A 17,139-nucleotide genomic window follows, 5' to 3' on the forward strand; every position below is an offset into this window, starting at 1 on the left:
ACTTGGTTACTACCACATGAAAAAAACTTCTAGAATATGAAGCATATGGAGTAATGTTTTTATTATGTACATTAACAAAGCAAGATTGAGGAATAAGATATAGAAGAGAAAGAGTCAGAGAAACCAACAAAGATCTTACAGTCAAAAAGTAGATGAGGTCTGAGAGGTAGACAGAAAGGAAGAAAGTGAAAATAATCCTAACACGGTAACAGTAGCATAGGTTTCTTTTTTCCTACCTGGTTTGTTTTGGATATGGTTTTTCCCCCAAAGGTCCATGTGCTGGAAGCTTGATCTCCAATGTATTGTTATTGAGAAGTGCTGGGACCTTTAAAAGGCTGGGTCTAGTGGGAGGTGAGTTGGTCACAGGAACACCACCCTAATGAATTTATTCCCTTGAGACTGAATTAGAGCTCTCAGGAGTAAGTTTTGTGGGACTGGATTTGTTACTACAAAAGTAGGTTGTTTCAAGTAGTTCAGCCTTCCTTGCCTCACACAAACATACACTACTTCCCTTCCACTTTCCCATCGTACATATCACCAGAAGGTAAACCGTGGCTAGCACCATGTTCTTGGACTTCCAGAACTGTGAACCAAAATAAACCTCCTTTCTTTTTAATTTTGGCATTTAGTTTTTTTTTTTTTTTTTTTTTTTTGACCTAGGAACCTTTTATTTAAGATATACAAGCTTCATGCATTTCATATGTACAAACTTAGTAACACAGTGATTCTTCCCACCCTACCCTCCCTCCCACCTGTACCATCACCTTTCTTCCTCCTCCCTCTCCTATTGCCATTCTTATTTTTTACTAAGATCTATTTTCAATTAATTTATACACATAAGATCACAGATCAAAGGTTTTTATTAGGAACAGTTACCAATTGAATGGAATCTCATTCATCTATCTTGTAAGTTCTGCTTTTGTTTCATTCCAAGAAAAAGCATATGTGAAAAGGAATGGTTTGCCATTTTGGGTGGGTATAGACTAGGAAGGGAGACTGACTGTTACTCATGATACTTCCCCTTTATCCACTCCCACAAGACTTCTTTTTGGCTGTCAAACCCTAGATACTGTTACTAAGGTTTCTAAACCACCTAACATGACAACTTTTCTGTACTCTAGTTCTTTTTAACTTTTTATTAAATGTTTTTCTTCTGTATTATACATTTAAATAACAAAATATATCTGTATTTTGAAATTTCTCAATTAACTTAAGGAAGTTAATTGGTAGTATTCTTACATTGAGAATATCTGCTATGTCTGGCTTTAATCAAAAGGACTTCTTGGTTATTTATGGCCAATGATCAAAGAATATTGGAAGAATGTATGCATCCACTAGGTTATTTTGCTGGCAAAGACCTTTTCTGTATCAAGTCATGATTAATAGTTTTCATATTAGCTGCACTTGGTTTTATAAGATTTTTATTAATTTTCTAAAATTTTTAACAAAGGTGAGGTTTCAAAAATATTGATGATTATAATAAAGATACAATTGGAATTAAAGAAAGTATAGTTATAGGGTAGAGACAATAAAAAGGTATACGTAATGTGGAACTTTCTGTTGAGAATAAACTGGGTAGTCAAGTTGTGCTGTGTCACTTTTATTCAGAAACTTGACTGTTACTTGAGACTTACTTTCTTGCTCACAAACTAACTCTAAAAGAAATTTTGAGACTTACAGAATTCTCTGTGCAATGGTAGATCATTCACATAGAATAACTATGTGGCCTCCTATGTTGAGTATGTAATAATTAACATTTTTAAGCTCAACTTACCATATGAGTAGGAAACTGAAATTCGTAGGCTATAAATTCCCTTAACATTAATTTACATTTCATCCTGTCACTTTTCTCCTGTTCTCTGTTGCACACAAATTAGGTAATTTTGTTTTAGATAATTATTTTCTTGTACAGAAGCATACATAAGATCTAAATTCCTTTTCTCATTTCCCACTTGTAGCTAGTAACTCAAGGAAAATTTCTCTTTCCTTTAACTCACTTCTTCCTTAACTGTGCTCCTCTTTTTTTTTTCTATCTTTATCTCCTTTTTTATTCCTGCTTGTTCGGGGATAAAATGCTAGTTTTAGAAACAGCATGAAATTAGAGACTCAGATTTGAATTATAGTGCTTCCGTTCTTACTAGTGGTGTGCCACTGAGCTCATTGTCTCTCTCAGCTTCAATTTCTTAGTTAGAGATGGAAATATGAATGTTATTTATTGTGATAATTAAATAAGGAAGTATTTCTTAGATACCTTATGATGCATAGCTGTTTATGCTTAATTGTAATGTGTCCTTTCCTTTTGCCTTCTCTTGATTCCATTCTGAATCCTTAAAATCATGAGCTTTTTAAAATAATGCTCCAAGTGTCTTATTTGCAACAAAGAAATGGAAATGCACAAATTTGGATTTCTTTGACATACTTAAGAACCTGCCAACTAACAAAATCTTTGAAAGTACCAAGAATATCTTTTTCAAATTATTAAGAAACTTTTTTAACCTTCCCTTCGTTTTAAACTTAACCATTTTCTTTATGTGCCATGTCTCAGAGCACAATCAACAGCTATTTTTTATTTCAATCTTTTGGGGTTAATTAATTATATAGTAGAATTTTAAAAATTATTCCTTACAAATATTTCCATGCAAATTGTAGGAGTAAGTTTTTTTATTCTGACCCATGAACATAATCACCATTTATAATCTTTTTTTTTTTTTGTCCTGTGGGAGAATGACTTTTCTAAATTCTTAGTTTAAAAGAATTTCAGGGACTGGTGCTGTGGCGGAGTGGGTTAAGCTGCCATCTGCAATGATGGAATCCCATATGGCTGGTTGTATTCCTGGCTGCACCACTTCCAATCTAGCTCCCTGCTAATGTGCTTGGGAATGCAGCAAGTATGGCTCAAGTGCTTGGGTCCCTGTACCCAAGTGGGAGAACTGGATGAAGCTCCTGGCTCCTAGCTTTAGCCTGGCTCAGCCCTGGCTGTTGTGGCCATTTGGGGAGGCAACCAGTAGATGGAAGATCTTTTTCTCTCCCTTTGACTCTCCTCTTTCTGTGACTCTTTTAAATAATCAATCAATCTTAAAAAAAAGAATTTTTCTCAAAAGTGAGTTTTAATGTTATAACTGATAGAGACTTTTTAATATTGAAGTTAGTTTTCAAGTAATGATGTTGTAAAAAAATCTTTTGATACCTGTAAGTTTCAAAATAATAAATTACTTCAGAGTTTTTTGATGTTACTAAAGAACTCTCAATAATTTTATGGTTTTTTTATATAGGTTACAGAAGTATGCATATTCCGTAAGAGATTTGAAACTGAAAGGTAGGTTTAGTGACTGTTAAGCAGCTTTTTCAGATATAGATAAAATGAATCTGTTACTGGTATATATTGGTATGAATTAACAAGTGATATGTTTTACTACAGATATCTTAATACATGGTGTTGCTTATCATCATGCTGGTATGGAGCTGTCAGATAGAAAAGTAGTTGAAGAAATTTTTACTATTGGAGATCTACCAGTTCTTTGTAAGCAAATCATATTTCTTATGGGTATTATAAAATATTTTGAAAAATAATTTAACAGAAAACAGAAAATCTCAAGGATTTACTTGTTTTTGCTTTTTTCCAGAAATCTAAAATTATGTAATTTCCCATGCATGTATGGGCCATAGTAAATTCATTGGCATGGTTTAGCTCTCTTATGCTAGTTTAAGATAATGTGATTTGAAAAGTAATAAATCGGGCCGCAGCCACTCAGGTCTGTTTCTCGGCGCCTGCTGCTGCCTGGCACCCGCGATGTCCAAGTCGCGGCAAAGCTGCAGCAGGAGTCGCGGGTGAGCCTGGGCCGGGGGGCTCGCGTGCCGCCTCCCCATCTGAAGAAATGAGTGGTGGATTGGCCCCGAGTAAAAGCACAGTGTATGTGTCCAACCTGCCCTTTTCCCTGATAAAAATATCAGGAAGAGTAAAGGGGTTACATTCATTTTGTTTTTGGATAAAGACTCAGCGCAAAACTGCACCAGGGCGATAAACAACAGTTATTTGGTAGAGTGATAAAAGCAAGCATTGCTAACAACGGAAGAGCAGCTAAATTCATCCGAAGACGAAACTACTTTGATAAATCCCAGTGCTAGGAATGTGGGGAAAGTGGACACTTAAGTTATGCCTGTCCTAAAAATATGCTTGGAGAACGTGAACCTCCAAAGAAGAAGGAAAAGAAGAAAAAAAGAGAAAGTTCCTGAACCAGAAGAAGAAATTGAGGAAGTAGAACAAAGTGAAGATGAAAGGGAAGAGCCTGCTCTGGGCAGCCTCAGCCAGGCCATTGCCTTCCAGCAAGCCAAACCTGAAGAACAAAGCAAATGGACACCCGGTCCAGGGGGTCCCTCCACATCTGAGGATAAAGAAAAGCACATACTTCAGTGATGAGGAAGAGCTCAGTGACTGAAATGACATTTACTGTGTGAATGTCCCTAAGATATAAATGCCTGGGAGCACAAAGTTCAGCTGAGGGCTAAGGTTACTTTTAAAATTTGAGCATAAAAACACTTAATACCAAACAGTTTTTTTACTAGAAAATAGTTCATAGGAAATTTAAAAATAAATAGAAATTATTATGTTTCTCTCTTGCATTAACACAGTACAGTTTGAGCATCCCTAATCTGAAATCCTAAACACTGCAAAATATGAAGCCTTGTCAGTGCCAACAGTGTCTCAAGTAGGACATCGTGACACTGTTGTTACACATCCTGTAAAGTTTGATAAAACCTAAATGAAGTTCATATTTAGGCTTGGTTCCCATCCCTGTGATATCTCATTATGCTTGTGCAACTACTAGAAAATTCAGAAAAACCTGGAACCCAAAATACTTCTGGTCCCAAGTATTTCAAATAAGAGATGCACAATCTGTACTAAAAATCAGAACTTGCTACTACTAATCTGAAAAGAGCCAATTTTAATAAAAATAAGAAAGTATTATAATGCTGTTGTCATCCCATGAGAAAAAGGTATTAAAATGATTTATTTGAGATTTTCATTACAAAACTTTACTCGTGTTTGATTGGTTTGGCTTTCAAAACTTAGTCTTCAAAACAAATGCTTCATAAAATGTTAGTAAACTTTTTCAAAAGAAAAAAAAGTAATAAATTAACAGTTTTTTTGGTTCTAAGATATTTTATTATTTTAGATAATAGTGTTCTCTTTTTCTTTTCTTAATTTCTCATATATGAGATTTTATTGCATTTAGGAATATGTCTTTTATAAGAAAATATCTTTCTGAAATAATAAAGTTATATGGGTTTGTATTAATATTTCTCAATGCAGTTACTACCAGTACTTTAGCCATGGGAGTAAATTTGCCTGCTCACCTAGTTGTTATAAAATCTACAATGCATTATGCTGGAGGAATGTTTGAAGAGTATAGTGAAACAGATATTCTGCAGATGATTGGTAGAGCTGGTCGACCTCAAGTAAGTGACAGTAACTTTACTTTTTGTAACTTATTTTATAATATTTGGTAAAAATAAAAAAGTGTATGCTTAAAATTTGTATTTTATACTTAGATTAGTGGAGCAGCAGGGACTCGAACCGGAGCCCATATGTGATGCTGGCACTGCAGGTGGTGGTTTTACCCCCTATGCCACAACCGGTCCCTTGGCTTTTATTCTTTTTTTAAAAAAAGATTTATTTATTTTACTTGAAAGAGTTACACAGAGAGAGGAGAGGCAGAGAGAGAGACAGAGAGAGGTCTTCCATCCAATGGTTCACTCCCCAATTGGCCTCAACGGCCAGAGCAGCACTGATCCAAAGCCAGGAGCCTCCTCCAGGTCTCCCATGCGGGTGCAGGGGCCCAAGGACTTGAGTCATCTTCTTGTGCCTTCCCAGGCCACAGTAGAGAGCTGGACAGGAAGTAGAGCAGCTGGGTCTTGAACAGGCACCCATATGGGATGCCAGCGCTTCAGGCCAGGGCATTAACCTGCTGCGCCACAGCATCGGCCCTGTCTTTTATTCTTAAAAGGGTTTCTCTTGGCATTTTGGATGGACAGTCTTTCATTGTGTAGGAGTGTCTTGTGCATCATATAACATGTAACTTCTTTGAATCCTAGCACTAAATTTCAATAATCCCTGGGCATTGTGACAGTTAGAAGTCAGCCTATATACTTGTAAATTACAAAACCATACTCTGACAAATTCTTGAATGAGGAAGTCATTTATAAAGATGCTAAGGGAACATTCAGGAAGAACATCTTTTCAAAGAATGCGAAAATATTATTTTATACAAATTTATAGTTTTAAGAATAAATCTAACATGTCAATTACACCAAATCTTACAACTTTATCCAATTACAAGGTTTATTTAAGTTTTGACATTGCCAAAATTATGTACATTGAAACCATGGTGATTTTATAAGCATATTCAGTTTTTTAAATTAAATTTTCAGTTAAATTCAAAGGCAGAAGCATTTTCTGGGCCTTTTGACCTATTATTTAAGGCAAAGGGACTATTTGTTGTAATGAAAGTCTTGCATTATTAAGACTAGTGCCAAAATGTGCTCTTCTTTAATAATTTTCTGTGTGTTTCTTTTCAGTTTGACACTACAGCTACGGCAGTTATTATGACTCGATTAAGTACAAGAGACAAGTACATTGAAATGTTAGCTTGCAATGACACTGTAGAAAGCAGGTAATACAGAAAAATTTCTAAAAGATAATGCTAATATAATCTACTTTTTCCACTTTTATTTTGGAAGGAAATTTGGGGATTTTCTGAGGTTATTTTCTTGATATTTTTTAACGATTTAAGAAGTTTGTGTCCTTTTAAGGAATATAATTGTTCTTTTTAAAAAAAAATCAGAGTAGTTTTATTTACTAGTGTTTCTTAGAGTGTAGTAGCATGTATCTTTGTTCAAAAAGGCCTAATTTCTAATAAGTCCTTACTAATTATATTATAACTTAGGTATGAAATCATGTAAATTTGAAGTCACTAGTTTGTTATAGGAAGAAATACAACTTTCATATCTTTTCACATCTTTAAAATTTGTTTACTAATAAGAGAGAAAGGCAATCTGTGACCTTTTACTGAAAAATTTGATGTATTTTCTCTTGAAGAAAATAGGATATAATTTACTCTCCAGCCTTTCTTAAGCAATAATCTGTCTTCTGGACCAATGAAATAGATAAATCTCAAATTGAAAAAGCAAAGTTGAGTTGAGTTATTAAAGTTTTTTGTTGTATTTTTGAAAATTATTATCTTTCATGAATTTTTAAAATAGCAATGAATATATTATATATTGTTAAAGTTAATAAATAAGAATTATGGCATTGAAGTGCATATTAGTAATACAAATTTTTTTCCCCATTAGTTTGCACAGACATCTCATTGAACATTTAAATGCCGAGATAGTATTACACACCATCACAGATGTGAATATTGCTTTGGAATGGATACGATCAACCTTGCTTTATATCAGAGCCTTGAAAAATCCATCTCATTATGGTTTGTTACTTTGACTTGGGAAAGGAGAACTTTTTCAAGTCAGCTGGGTCCAAATTTATATTAGTAGGTTATAGAGTAGAAAATAGGAACTAATAGGTAACAGAAAAAATGGTAAGAATAGTCACAAATAGATTTAGAGGCAAGAGTAGATATAAGTGAAAAATCTTTATCCTTTTTGTGTCTTGTCTTGCACCATTAAAAATAGACCTGGTAGAAAAAAATTCAAGTGTACTAAAAATAACAAAAAAAATCACTTAAAATATGTTAAAGTCTTTAAAAGTCTGGAATTCTGTCTGTACTGGTGTTTAGCTATTTTCTTATTCTGATTTTGTGACTGTTCATTTTTTAGTTTATAAGAAATCAAAATATATAGTACTACATTTGCTTCTAGTTCTAAAGTAAACATACATCTGTTACTTCTAGAGGGTTTTTCCATGTGGTATAGGTTAGAAAATCAAAATACTTGGGATTGCTGGACATTAAAACTGACTCCTTACAATATTATTCTAATACATATAAGTTTACAACTTTCAGATCTCCAAGGATTATATTAGCCTTTATTAAAAAAAATATCTAGGGGCCGGCGCTATGGCTCAGCAGGTTAACGCCCTGGCCTGAAGTGCTGGCATCCCATATGGGCGCCTGTTCAAGACCCAGCTGCTCTACTTCCTGTCCAGCTCTCTACTGTGGCCTGGGAAGGCACAAGAAGATGACTCAAGTCCTTGGGCCCCTGCACCCGCATGGGAGACCTGGAGGAGGCTCCTGGCTTTGGATCAGTGCTGCTCTGGCCGTTGAGGCCAATTGGGGAGTGAACCATTGGATGGAAGACCTCTCTCTGTCTCTCTCTCTGCCTCTCCTCTCTCTGTGTAACTCTGACTTTCAAGTAAAATAAATAAATCTTTTTTTTTTAAAAAAGAATATCTATATAAATGTCCGTATCATTTAACAATTATCTTTTGACTAGGCAATATGCCCTTTTTGGTATAATCTTCCACTGTTTTTGCAAATAAGAAAATTTAATGTTATTTTTCTATTTTTTAAACATAAATTATGTCATACTATGTTTATTTTTAAAATATTTATTTGAAAGAGAGAGAAAAAAAGATGGAGAGAGACAGAGAGTCCATCTGCTGGTTCATTCTCCAAATAACCACAATAGTCAGGGCTGGGCCAGGAACCAGGAACTCCGTCCTTGTCTGCCACCCTGTCTGCCACATGAGTGGCAGAGACCCAAGTACTTGAACCATTTCCCTGCCACATTAGCAGGGAGCTGGATCAGAAGCAAGGTATATGGGACTTGAACCAGCACCCATATGGGATGCTGGCACTGCAGGAGGTGGCTTTACCCACTATACCACAACACTGGCCCCAGTTGCTATATATTTTTGCCAGTGGCTGATTTGTCAGTCTTTATTTTCAGCCATTGTTTTGTGTATGTGTGTGTGTGTGTGTATGTGTGTGTGTATAGTGATTTCTTTGTTATTTCATTTGGTATTACTCTGATGAGCATTAACATTAAGGATCATTTCATATGTTTTCTGGCCATTTGGAAGTTTTGTTAAGTGTTCTTTGATGTCTTTTATACATTTTTAAATTATGTTATTTCTATTTTAGGCAATAGTATATAGAAATTTTTTATATATTCTGGATAAGAGTCTTTTGTCAAGTATATAGATGTATCCAAATCTCTTCTCAGTCAGTGGCTTGAGTTTTTACTTTCTTAAGGAATTTTTTATGAAAGGAAGTTTTTAATTTTAAATAATGCTTGTGTAAATTTTTTTATATATGTCCTTCTATACACACGTACGTATGTATCTGTGAATATATGCCAAGAGCTGAAAAATAATTGTTATAGGGTATGTATAGTTTCAACTTTAGAAAACAGCACGGTTTTTCAAAATGGTTATATTACCAAATGCCTTTTAGTATTCATAAGAGTATCTATCTTATAATGAAAGTACATTAGAAAATGTTAATAACTTGACAAAAATTTATGATGCAAAAATATTAGGAATTTACTTCAGACAATTCTTGTTAAACTATAGTATTCCTGGTCACTGTTACACAATAAAACAAGCAAAAGGTAGCCAGATGCTGTTAAAGGATTTTAAAACAGTGATTGTTTTCTATAGCTACTTAAGCCTTGCTTTAACTCAACAAGCTATTTTTTTCCTAAATGAGATTTAATTAGTTATTCTTCTCTTTATAACTGTTGTGTGAACTTAGCCCATAAAAATAAATTAAATCCATTCTATTTATTTTTTATACATTTTCATGACTTATACAGGTTTTACATCTGGATTGAATAAAGATGGAATTGAAGAAAAATTACAAGGTTAGATGCATTTCCTTCTAAAAAAATCAATGAAAAAGGCCAGTTATGAAAATAAAAATAAGTCTCTTTTAAGCTATTTTTTAAAAAGTAAACTTGTCTACAGAAAAAAAGTATGAATTTTCTTTTTCACACATAAAGCTTGTCATGAATTTTTCTGATGTAATCTATCAGAATATTTTCCTTTGTATAACATCTTAACTATTTATTTGCTTTTTGTTTTTATCTACTTATTCAAGAGACAGAGACAGAGAGTTCCCATTCACTATTTTACTCCTTAAATACCCACAATACCCATGGTTGGGCTGGGCAGAAGCTAGGAGCATGTGTGTGGCAGAGACCCAACTATTCGAGCTATTACCTGTTGCTTCCCCTGGGTGCTCATTGGCAAGAAGCTGAAATCTGGGGCCAGAGTCAGGACTTGAACCTAATCACTCCTATTTGGGTGTGGGCATCTTAATAAGTATCAACTGCTAGGGCAAGTGCCTACCTCTACTTTTTCTTTTTAAAATGATCTTGGTCTTTGGGGCCAGCACTGTGGCACAGTGGGTTAAAGCCCTGGCCTGAAGCGCTGGCATCCCATATGGGCGCCAGTTCTGGTCCCGGCTGGTTCACTTTTAATCCAGTTCTCTTTTATGGCCTGGGAGAGCAGTAGAAGATGGCCCAAGACCTTGGGCCCCTGCACCCACGTGGGAGACCTGGAAGAAGCTTCTGGCTCCTGGCTTCAGATCAGTGCAGCTCTGGCTGTTGTGGCCATCTGGGGAGTGAACCAGCAGATGGAAGACCTCTCTGTCTCTACCTCTCTCTGTAACTCTGTCTTTCAAATAAATAAAATAAATCTTTTTTAAAAAAATGATTTTGGTCTTTGAAACTGTTGCCTATTGGTGCAAATTCTTTATTTTTCTTTTCTAGTTTAATTTTAATTAAAAATATAAGCCTAGCTTATAGACTTCTTATTCAGTTAATCACTTAGATTTACCTGTCTTAAAGTAGCAACATATTGTTAAACATTTATTAAGATTAGAAATTGCTACCTCTTTCTTGTGTTGAGATTATCTTCCAGTAAAAAAAAATGTGATGAACTAAAAATATGCAGGCACTTTTAATATATTCTCTACATATTTATGGAAAAATTTTTAAAAAAAGAGATAAGGATGCAACAGTGAAATTCTCTTGTCACTTTCCCCCTCTTCTACTTGGCTCTCACCAGATTTGCTATCTTGATCCTCTTTAAATGTACCAAGCTTTTTCCCACTTCTCTGTTCCTTATTGTTGGAAGGCTTCTTAAATCTCTTGCATGGCTAGCACCTTCATTTCATTCAGGTCTCTGTTCAGAGTTCATATACTATCTTATTTAAATTCTCTTTTACCAAGAGGAAGACAAATTTGTTTCTATTGTACTGTTTCTGTTTTCCTTGTTTAGAAAAAGTCATGTCTTTACTTTAAAAATTGGAAAAAGTTGGGGCCAGCACTGTGACACAGTAGGTTAATCCTCCATCTGCAGCATCAGCATCCCATATGGACGCTGGTTCTAGTCCCGATGTTCCTCTTCCAGCCCAGCTCTCTGCTGTGGCCTGGGATAGCAGTAAAAGATGGCCCAATTGCTTGGGCCTCTGCACCAACATGGGTGACCAGGAAGAAGCACCTGGCTCCTGGCTTTGAATCAGCGCAGCTCTGGCCGTTACAGTCATTTGGGGAGTGAACCAACGGAAGGAAGACCTTTCTTTCTGTCTCTCTCACTGTCTATAACTCTACCTGTCAAATAAATAAATAAAATCTTAAAAATTGGAAAAAACATATCATACTTTATATTAGAAATGTAGCATAGATCAAAAATAATTATTGTATTTAGTTAAAAGCTTAAAAAACTACCCCATCATTCTCTAGGGGTTTTTCTCAGGTTTATTTTTTTCTTAGTACCTTTGAATAAAAATGTTATATTTGTGAGCTGATTGCTTTTTTAGTAAAATATAGGTTCCATAGAATAAGAATCTTTTATGATTCACTGCTATAAAACTAGAGTTTAGTGTTCAGCATGAAATATAGTAAGTATTCCTCATTGATGGATCAGCTGACAGAATAGTAGCTGATGAACTGACTTAACAGTGGGTAACTAAAAAAATCAGAGCAAAACTAATTCATTAAGCTAAAGTATTTCTGAAAGGACCCTGCCTTCTATGGGTTTAAATTTTTTTAAAATTTATTTTTGTTTTATTTGAAAGCACGGGGAGAGAGAGCGTGCGCGAGAGCGAGAGTGAGAGCGAGCGAGTGCAAGAGAGAGTCCATCCACTGGTCCACTCCCAAAATTTACAAAACAACCAGGGCAAGATCAGGCTGAAGCCAGGAGGCCAGAACTCAGTCTGGGTCTTCCACATGGGTGGCAGGGATCTAAGTACTTGGGCCTGCACTTACTGTCTGCCAGGGTATGTGTTATCAAGAAGCTGGATCAGAAGCAGAGTAGTCAGGACTCAGAACCAGGCACTCTGATGTGGGAGTGAACCTTCCCAAGTGGTGATACAAACACTGCAACAAACACCCACCTATCTTAGGATCTTTTTTTTTTTTTTTTTTTTGACAGGCAGAGTGGACAGTGAGAGAGAGACAGAGAGAAAGGTCTTCCTTTTGCTGTTGGTTCACCCTCCAATGGCCACCGCGGCCAGCGCACCTCGCTGATCTGATGGCAGGAGCCAGGTGCTTCTCCTGGTCTCCCATGCGGGTGCAGGGCCCAAGCACTTGGGCCATCCTCCACTGCACTCCCTGGCCACAGCAGAGAGCTGGCCTGGAAGAGGGGCAACCGGGACAGAATCCGGCGCCCCGACCGACTAGAACCCGGTGTGCTGGCGCCGCAAGGTGGAGGATTAGCCTAGTGAGCCGCGGTGCCGGCCCTAGGATCTTTTTGTAAGCAACTGTTTAGTATTGAACAAGTTGTAGTATTCCCACTGGCTGCTGTGAAGTACCTCACATCTCCTAGACTGTAACATGGGATAGAGGGAGAACTATAAGCATCCGGCTACAATTTCTGTGATCTTCATCAATTAGTGATTCTATTCAGAAGTTCCTTACAGGTACCAATGGTGGTATACTCAGAGAGATGAAAGTAAATATTAAAAAACATCAGCTGAAACAGTTATAAGTGATTGCCTCCAGAAAGTGGCAAATGAGGAAAAGGGAAGAAACTAATGTTTTTTGGAACACTCTTATAAGTCTATTTGGCTTGTCATACTTTATGCATTTATCTCTCAGATAGGAACTTAAAGAAAAAGCAAACTGTTATCATAATGAAGGACAGTCGGCAAAGCAGTTACTTAGACCTGGAGCAAGTTACTTAGTTTACTGACCTATATATGAAAATATTAATGTTGACCTTATTGTGTTACTTTGAGGATTAAATAAGATATTACATGAAATATCATTTAAAATGTTCCAAGTTACTTTCATTACTTATTGAATATAATTTTTAATACTGATGTTGTTGTTAGTATTAGAAAATCTTTTTAGCATATTAGTTGGCCTTTTAATGAATTTTTTTCTTATCACTTAAGTAGGGATGGTGGTTCTTTCTAGAACAATTATACAGAAACACATTAGCATATTTAATAATAAATTTATTCTGCCTTGCTTTCTTATCTTACTAGAATTAAAATGTATTTTCTATAATTGAACAGAATTATGTTTGAAGAATCTGAATGATTTATCATCCCTGGACTTGATAAAGATGGATGAAGATGTTACTTTCAAACCAACTGGTAATTTTTCTATAATTATTAACAAATTTAATGATTGCTTACTGAAGAATAAATTAAAAATATGTTCTACAATTTTGATGATGGTAAAACTAAATTATAATTACACTCTAAAGAAGGTGTCATCATGTTTAGCTGCAAGGCATAATACATTTACTTGAGTTCTGTATATGAAAGTATGGAGCTTATTTTTGACAGTCACAAAATTTGTCTTCATTGATTCTGGTAATTTTTAGTAGAGGATTGAAACGCTTGAATCTTGGGTTGCTTTATACCTGTTGTAATTAATAGGTATCTTTTTGTTAATTCTTAAATATTCAAACATTGGATATCTGGATGGTTACTTAGGCTCCTGTAGGGGAAGAAATATAAATTTCCCTTCTACTCATTTTAGGTCCATTAGCTGGGTCTCTTTAACAAAAAACTAACAAGATTAAGCACAACAATTTATCTAATGACATGAGATCCTTCAAAATAAAGACCCAAAGAAGTGGTTAATTATGATTGTTTTATCGTTAAGTTTGATGGAGGGTGGCAAGTCAGAGGAATATGGGACAAAGAGATGTGAGCTAAATGTAATAAACTGAGGGAAACCTAGCAAGCTAAATCTCATTCAGATTTCTGTCTATGTCCTTTGTCTTTGGAGATAATGATACAGTTTTCTTCCAGATTTAGGGGAGATTTTATGACCTACTCCCAGGGGAAGATCAGATAGTCCTTCTTAAACATGACAGTTCTCAAATTCCTTCAGCTCAAAATATTTATGTCAAAATGCAGTATTTTGGAGTAAAGTTTCCTGAACCTTGCCACTCCTTTTCTCTTTTCTCTCTCTTTCTCCCTCCACCCCTGCTGTTTTAATTGAGTATACTAAATGAAGGGAATAATGTTTTGTAGTTTTTAGCACTAATAATTAGAAGTGTTTTTCAGGAAAATGCTGACTTAATTCTTTCAATTAATCCTTTTAAAAAGGTACTTTATCAAGTAAAAGTTGGGAAATACAGAAAAGTGTTTTTGAAATTCAGAATCTATTAAACTTTTAGCATGTATCCTTCAATATTTAATGTATTTTTTGTATACTTGCAACCATACTATAGATATGTATGATTTGGGGTTGTGATTTTTATTTCTACTTGATATAAGGTTTTTGAAAATTTTGAAAGCAATTTACTGCCCAGACTCTCAGCCCATATATCAATAACATTTCCCCCTACTTTTCTAGTTATTACTCTGATAACTCTAATGTTGTTTGTGAGAATTGCCTCCTGTGTATTCTAGGATGTCTCACTAGAGAAGGCATGAGAATCACTAATATACCTTCTTCCTCTGTTCTTGGGTACTTTCACTTCCATCAAGAATCTTGTATCCACTATCATTTTTTTCCCCTGTGATACTTTTTGAATCCACTGATACCATTCTTTCTGCTTTTTAAAGAAGTTTATTTTTGTATACTTGAAAGGTAGGGGGATTAGGGGGAGAGGGGAAGGAGAGGAGAGAGAGAGGGAGGGAGAGAGAGAGGGAGGGAGAAAAGAAAAGAAAGGGAGAGAGAGAGAGAGTCTTCTGTTTGCTAGGGGAGGGGGAGGGGAGAGAGAGTAAGAAGAAGGAAGGAAGGAAGGAAGGAAGGAAGGAAGGAAGGAAGGAAGGAAGGGGAAAGGGAAGGGATGGGAAGGGAGGAAGGGAGGAAGGAAGGGTGGAAAAGAAACCTGTTTGCTGGTTCACTCCCCAGATGCCCACAACAGCTAAGGTTGTGCTAGGCTGAAGCCAGGAGCCAGGAACTCTGTCCAGGTCTCTTATGCGGGTGTCAGAGATTCAAGCACTTTAGCCATCACCTGCTGCCCTCCCAGGGTGTGTATTATTGGAAAGCTAGATCAGAAATGGAGGCAGGACTTGATCCCAGAGACTCCAGTATGGGATGCCGGCATCCCAACCAGCAGCTTAATCCACTGTGCCACATTACTCATCCCTCCTCTGTCTTCAAACATACCTAACAAATGATCTGTATGTGTGTTTTCTTCTTTGTCAGTCATCAGTGAATGCTACCTGATTGATTTTTCTCTTTAGCACTCTACTATTTTGGTTCTTCAGTTTTTTGAATCAATCCTCCAATTGACCTGTTTCACTTACTATGGGCTTCTTGAAGTTTCACATCTAGGAAACTTTATCCCAAATTTATGCTCCTTTCTTTGGAAAAACAATTTACCTTCACAGGTGTAGCTATATGTACATGAATTCAAAATTGTAGTTTTGACACTGGTCTCCTACATTTCCTGCAAAATTTTCTATTACAGATCTTTATTTAGATATATGATATGAAACTTGTTACCCAGAATCATGTTAATTTGGCCTGGGATACTGTAAAGTGGAGTGCCAATAGAATCTGGATCCCAAATACTGGATTTCAGTCCCAGTTCTACTAGTTGCTACATGTGACCTTTATGCTAAGTGAACATTAGTTTTTTCATCTGAAAAACAAGAACATACTAGGTGTCCTATTTACCTCCTTGTAGTGTTATGATCAAATGGAATAATGAATTTAAAGAATTTTACTGTAACAGTTATTGTTGCTATTTTTATCCAAGGCTATGAAAATTTCCTTTATTTGCCTGTTTTTCTCATTAGCATTTTTGCTAAGCCTAAGATGATCATAAAATACTTGATATTCTTGGTTTCTCCTTCATTTTTAGTCATTCCATATCTAGGCAATCATCAAATACCAAAAGGACAGTCTGATATTAAGCTAAAAATATTTCTTGTCACATACTAGGATGATGATTCTTAGAGGTGACTACTTGCTATAAAAATCAATTGAGGGTACTGTTATGTTGTCCTTGATTTCTCAACAATGTTGCAGTGGATTCGTTTCTGAGAGGAACAGCGTGGTGGGGGCAAGAGGTGTGGAGTCACCACGCAGACCCCGGGAGTCGGGTGAAAGCAGGCTTGAGGCGAGCAGCCGGCAGACTCATTTATTTCAGTTGAAACTACATCTTACATAGCCAAGACCAGCCAATCTGGTCAAGGGGCGGTCTATGCCCCATCCAATCACAGCCTGCCAGGCAGTTTCCAAAGCCATTCCTGAGTAACTAATGCTCGCTTGCCAGTGGCCACCTTGGCATGACCCTCTCATTCCACCACACTGTTATGTTAAAAATACAGTTAAATGATGGGGCTGGCATTGTGATGCAGCAGGTTAAATCACCGTTTGTGACACCTGCACCCCATACCTGATGCTGTTCAAGTTCTAGCTGCTTCCTTTCCTCTCCAGCCCCCTAGTAATGTGTCTGGGAAAGCAGAGAATTATCACCCAAGTACTTGGGCCCCTGCCACACATGTGGAGACTAGGATGGAATTTCAGGCTCATGGCTTTGACTTGAACCAGCCGAGGTCATCGTGGCCATTTGGGGAGTGAACCAGTGGATAGAAGATTCTCTCTCTATCTCTCTTTTCCTCTCTTTCTCTCTTTTTCTTTCCTTCTCTCTGTCCCTCTGCCTTTCAAATAAATAAATCTTAAAATACAATTAATCCCATCTAGATCTGCAAACCTCAATTTTTAGAAGTAAAACCTGAAAATTTTTATTTTAATCCC

At 36.2% G+C, this 17,139-nt stretch overlaps 1 protein-coding gene and 1 pseudogene across 24 annotated transcripts in view; both read left to right on the plus strand.

The window, feature by feature from the left end:
- Positions 1–17,139, plus strand: part of HFM1 (helicase for meiosis 1) — a 117,935-nt gene that overhangs the window by 36,903 nt on the left and 63,893 nt on the right. For 22 of the 24 annotated variants that reach the window (XR_016237192.1, XR_016237190.1, XR_016237191.1 and 19 more), the window contains 7 exons: positions 3,273–3,316; positions 3,419–3,520; positions 5,312–5,457; positions 6,577–6,671; positions 7,351–7,484; positions 9,772–9,819; positions 13,482–13,562. Coding sequence is in view for 16 of the 24 variants with exons in the window: in XM_051857508.3 (XP_051713468.3) it covers positions 3,273–3,316; positions 3,419–3,520; positions 5,312–5,457; positions 6,577–6,671; positions 7,351–7,484; positions 9,772–9,819; positions 13,482–13,562 (650 nt within the window). In the remaining 8 variants the exon portion in view is untranslated. The remainder of the gene's footprint in view (positions 1–3,272; positions 3,317–3,418; positions 3,521–5,311; positions 5,458–6,576; positions 6,672–7,350; positions 7,485–9,771; positions 9,820–13,481; positions 13,563–17,139) is intronic. The other 2 variants (XM_089337074.1, XM_089337078.1) reach the window with 1 other exon arrangement.
- LOC103350224 (zinc finger CCHC-type and RNA-binding motif-containing protein 1 pseudogene) lies at positions 3,725–4,436 on the plus strand (annotated as a pseudogene).

The sequence above is a fragment of the Oryctolagus cuniculus genome, chromosome 7 (assembly GCF_051225735.1).
Source record: "Oryctolagus cuniculus isolate XC-2025 breed Fujian yellow rabbit chromosome 7, ASM5122573v1, whole genome shotgun sequence".
Classification (NCBI taxonomy): Eukaryota; Metazoa; Chordata; class Mammalia; order Lagomorpha; family Leporidae; genus Oryctolagus; species Oryctolagus cuniculus.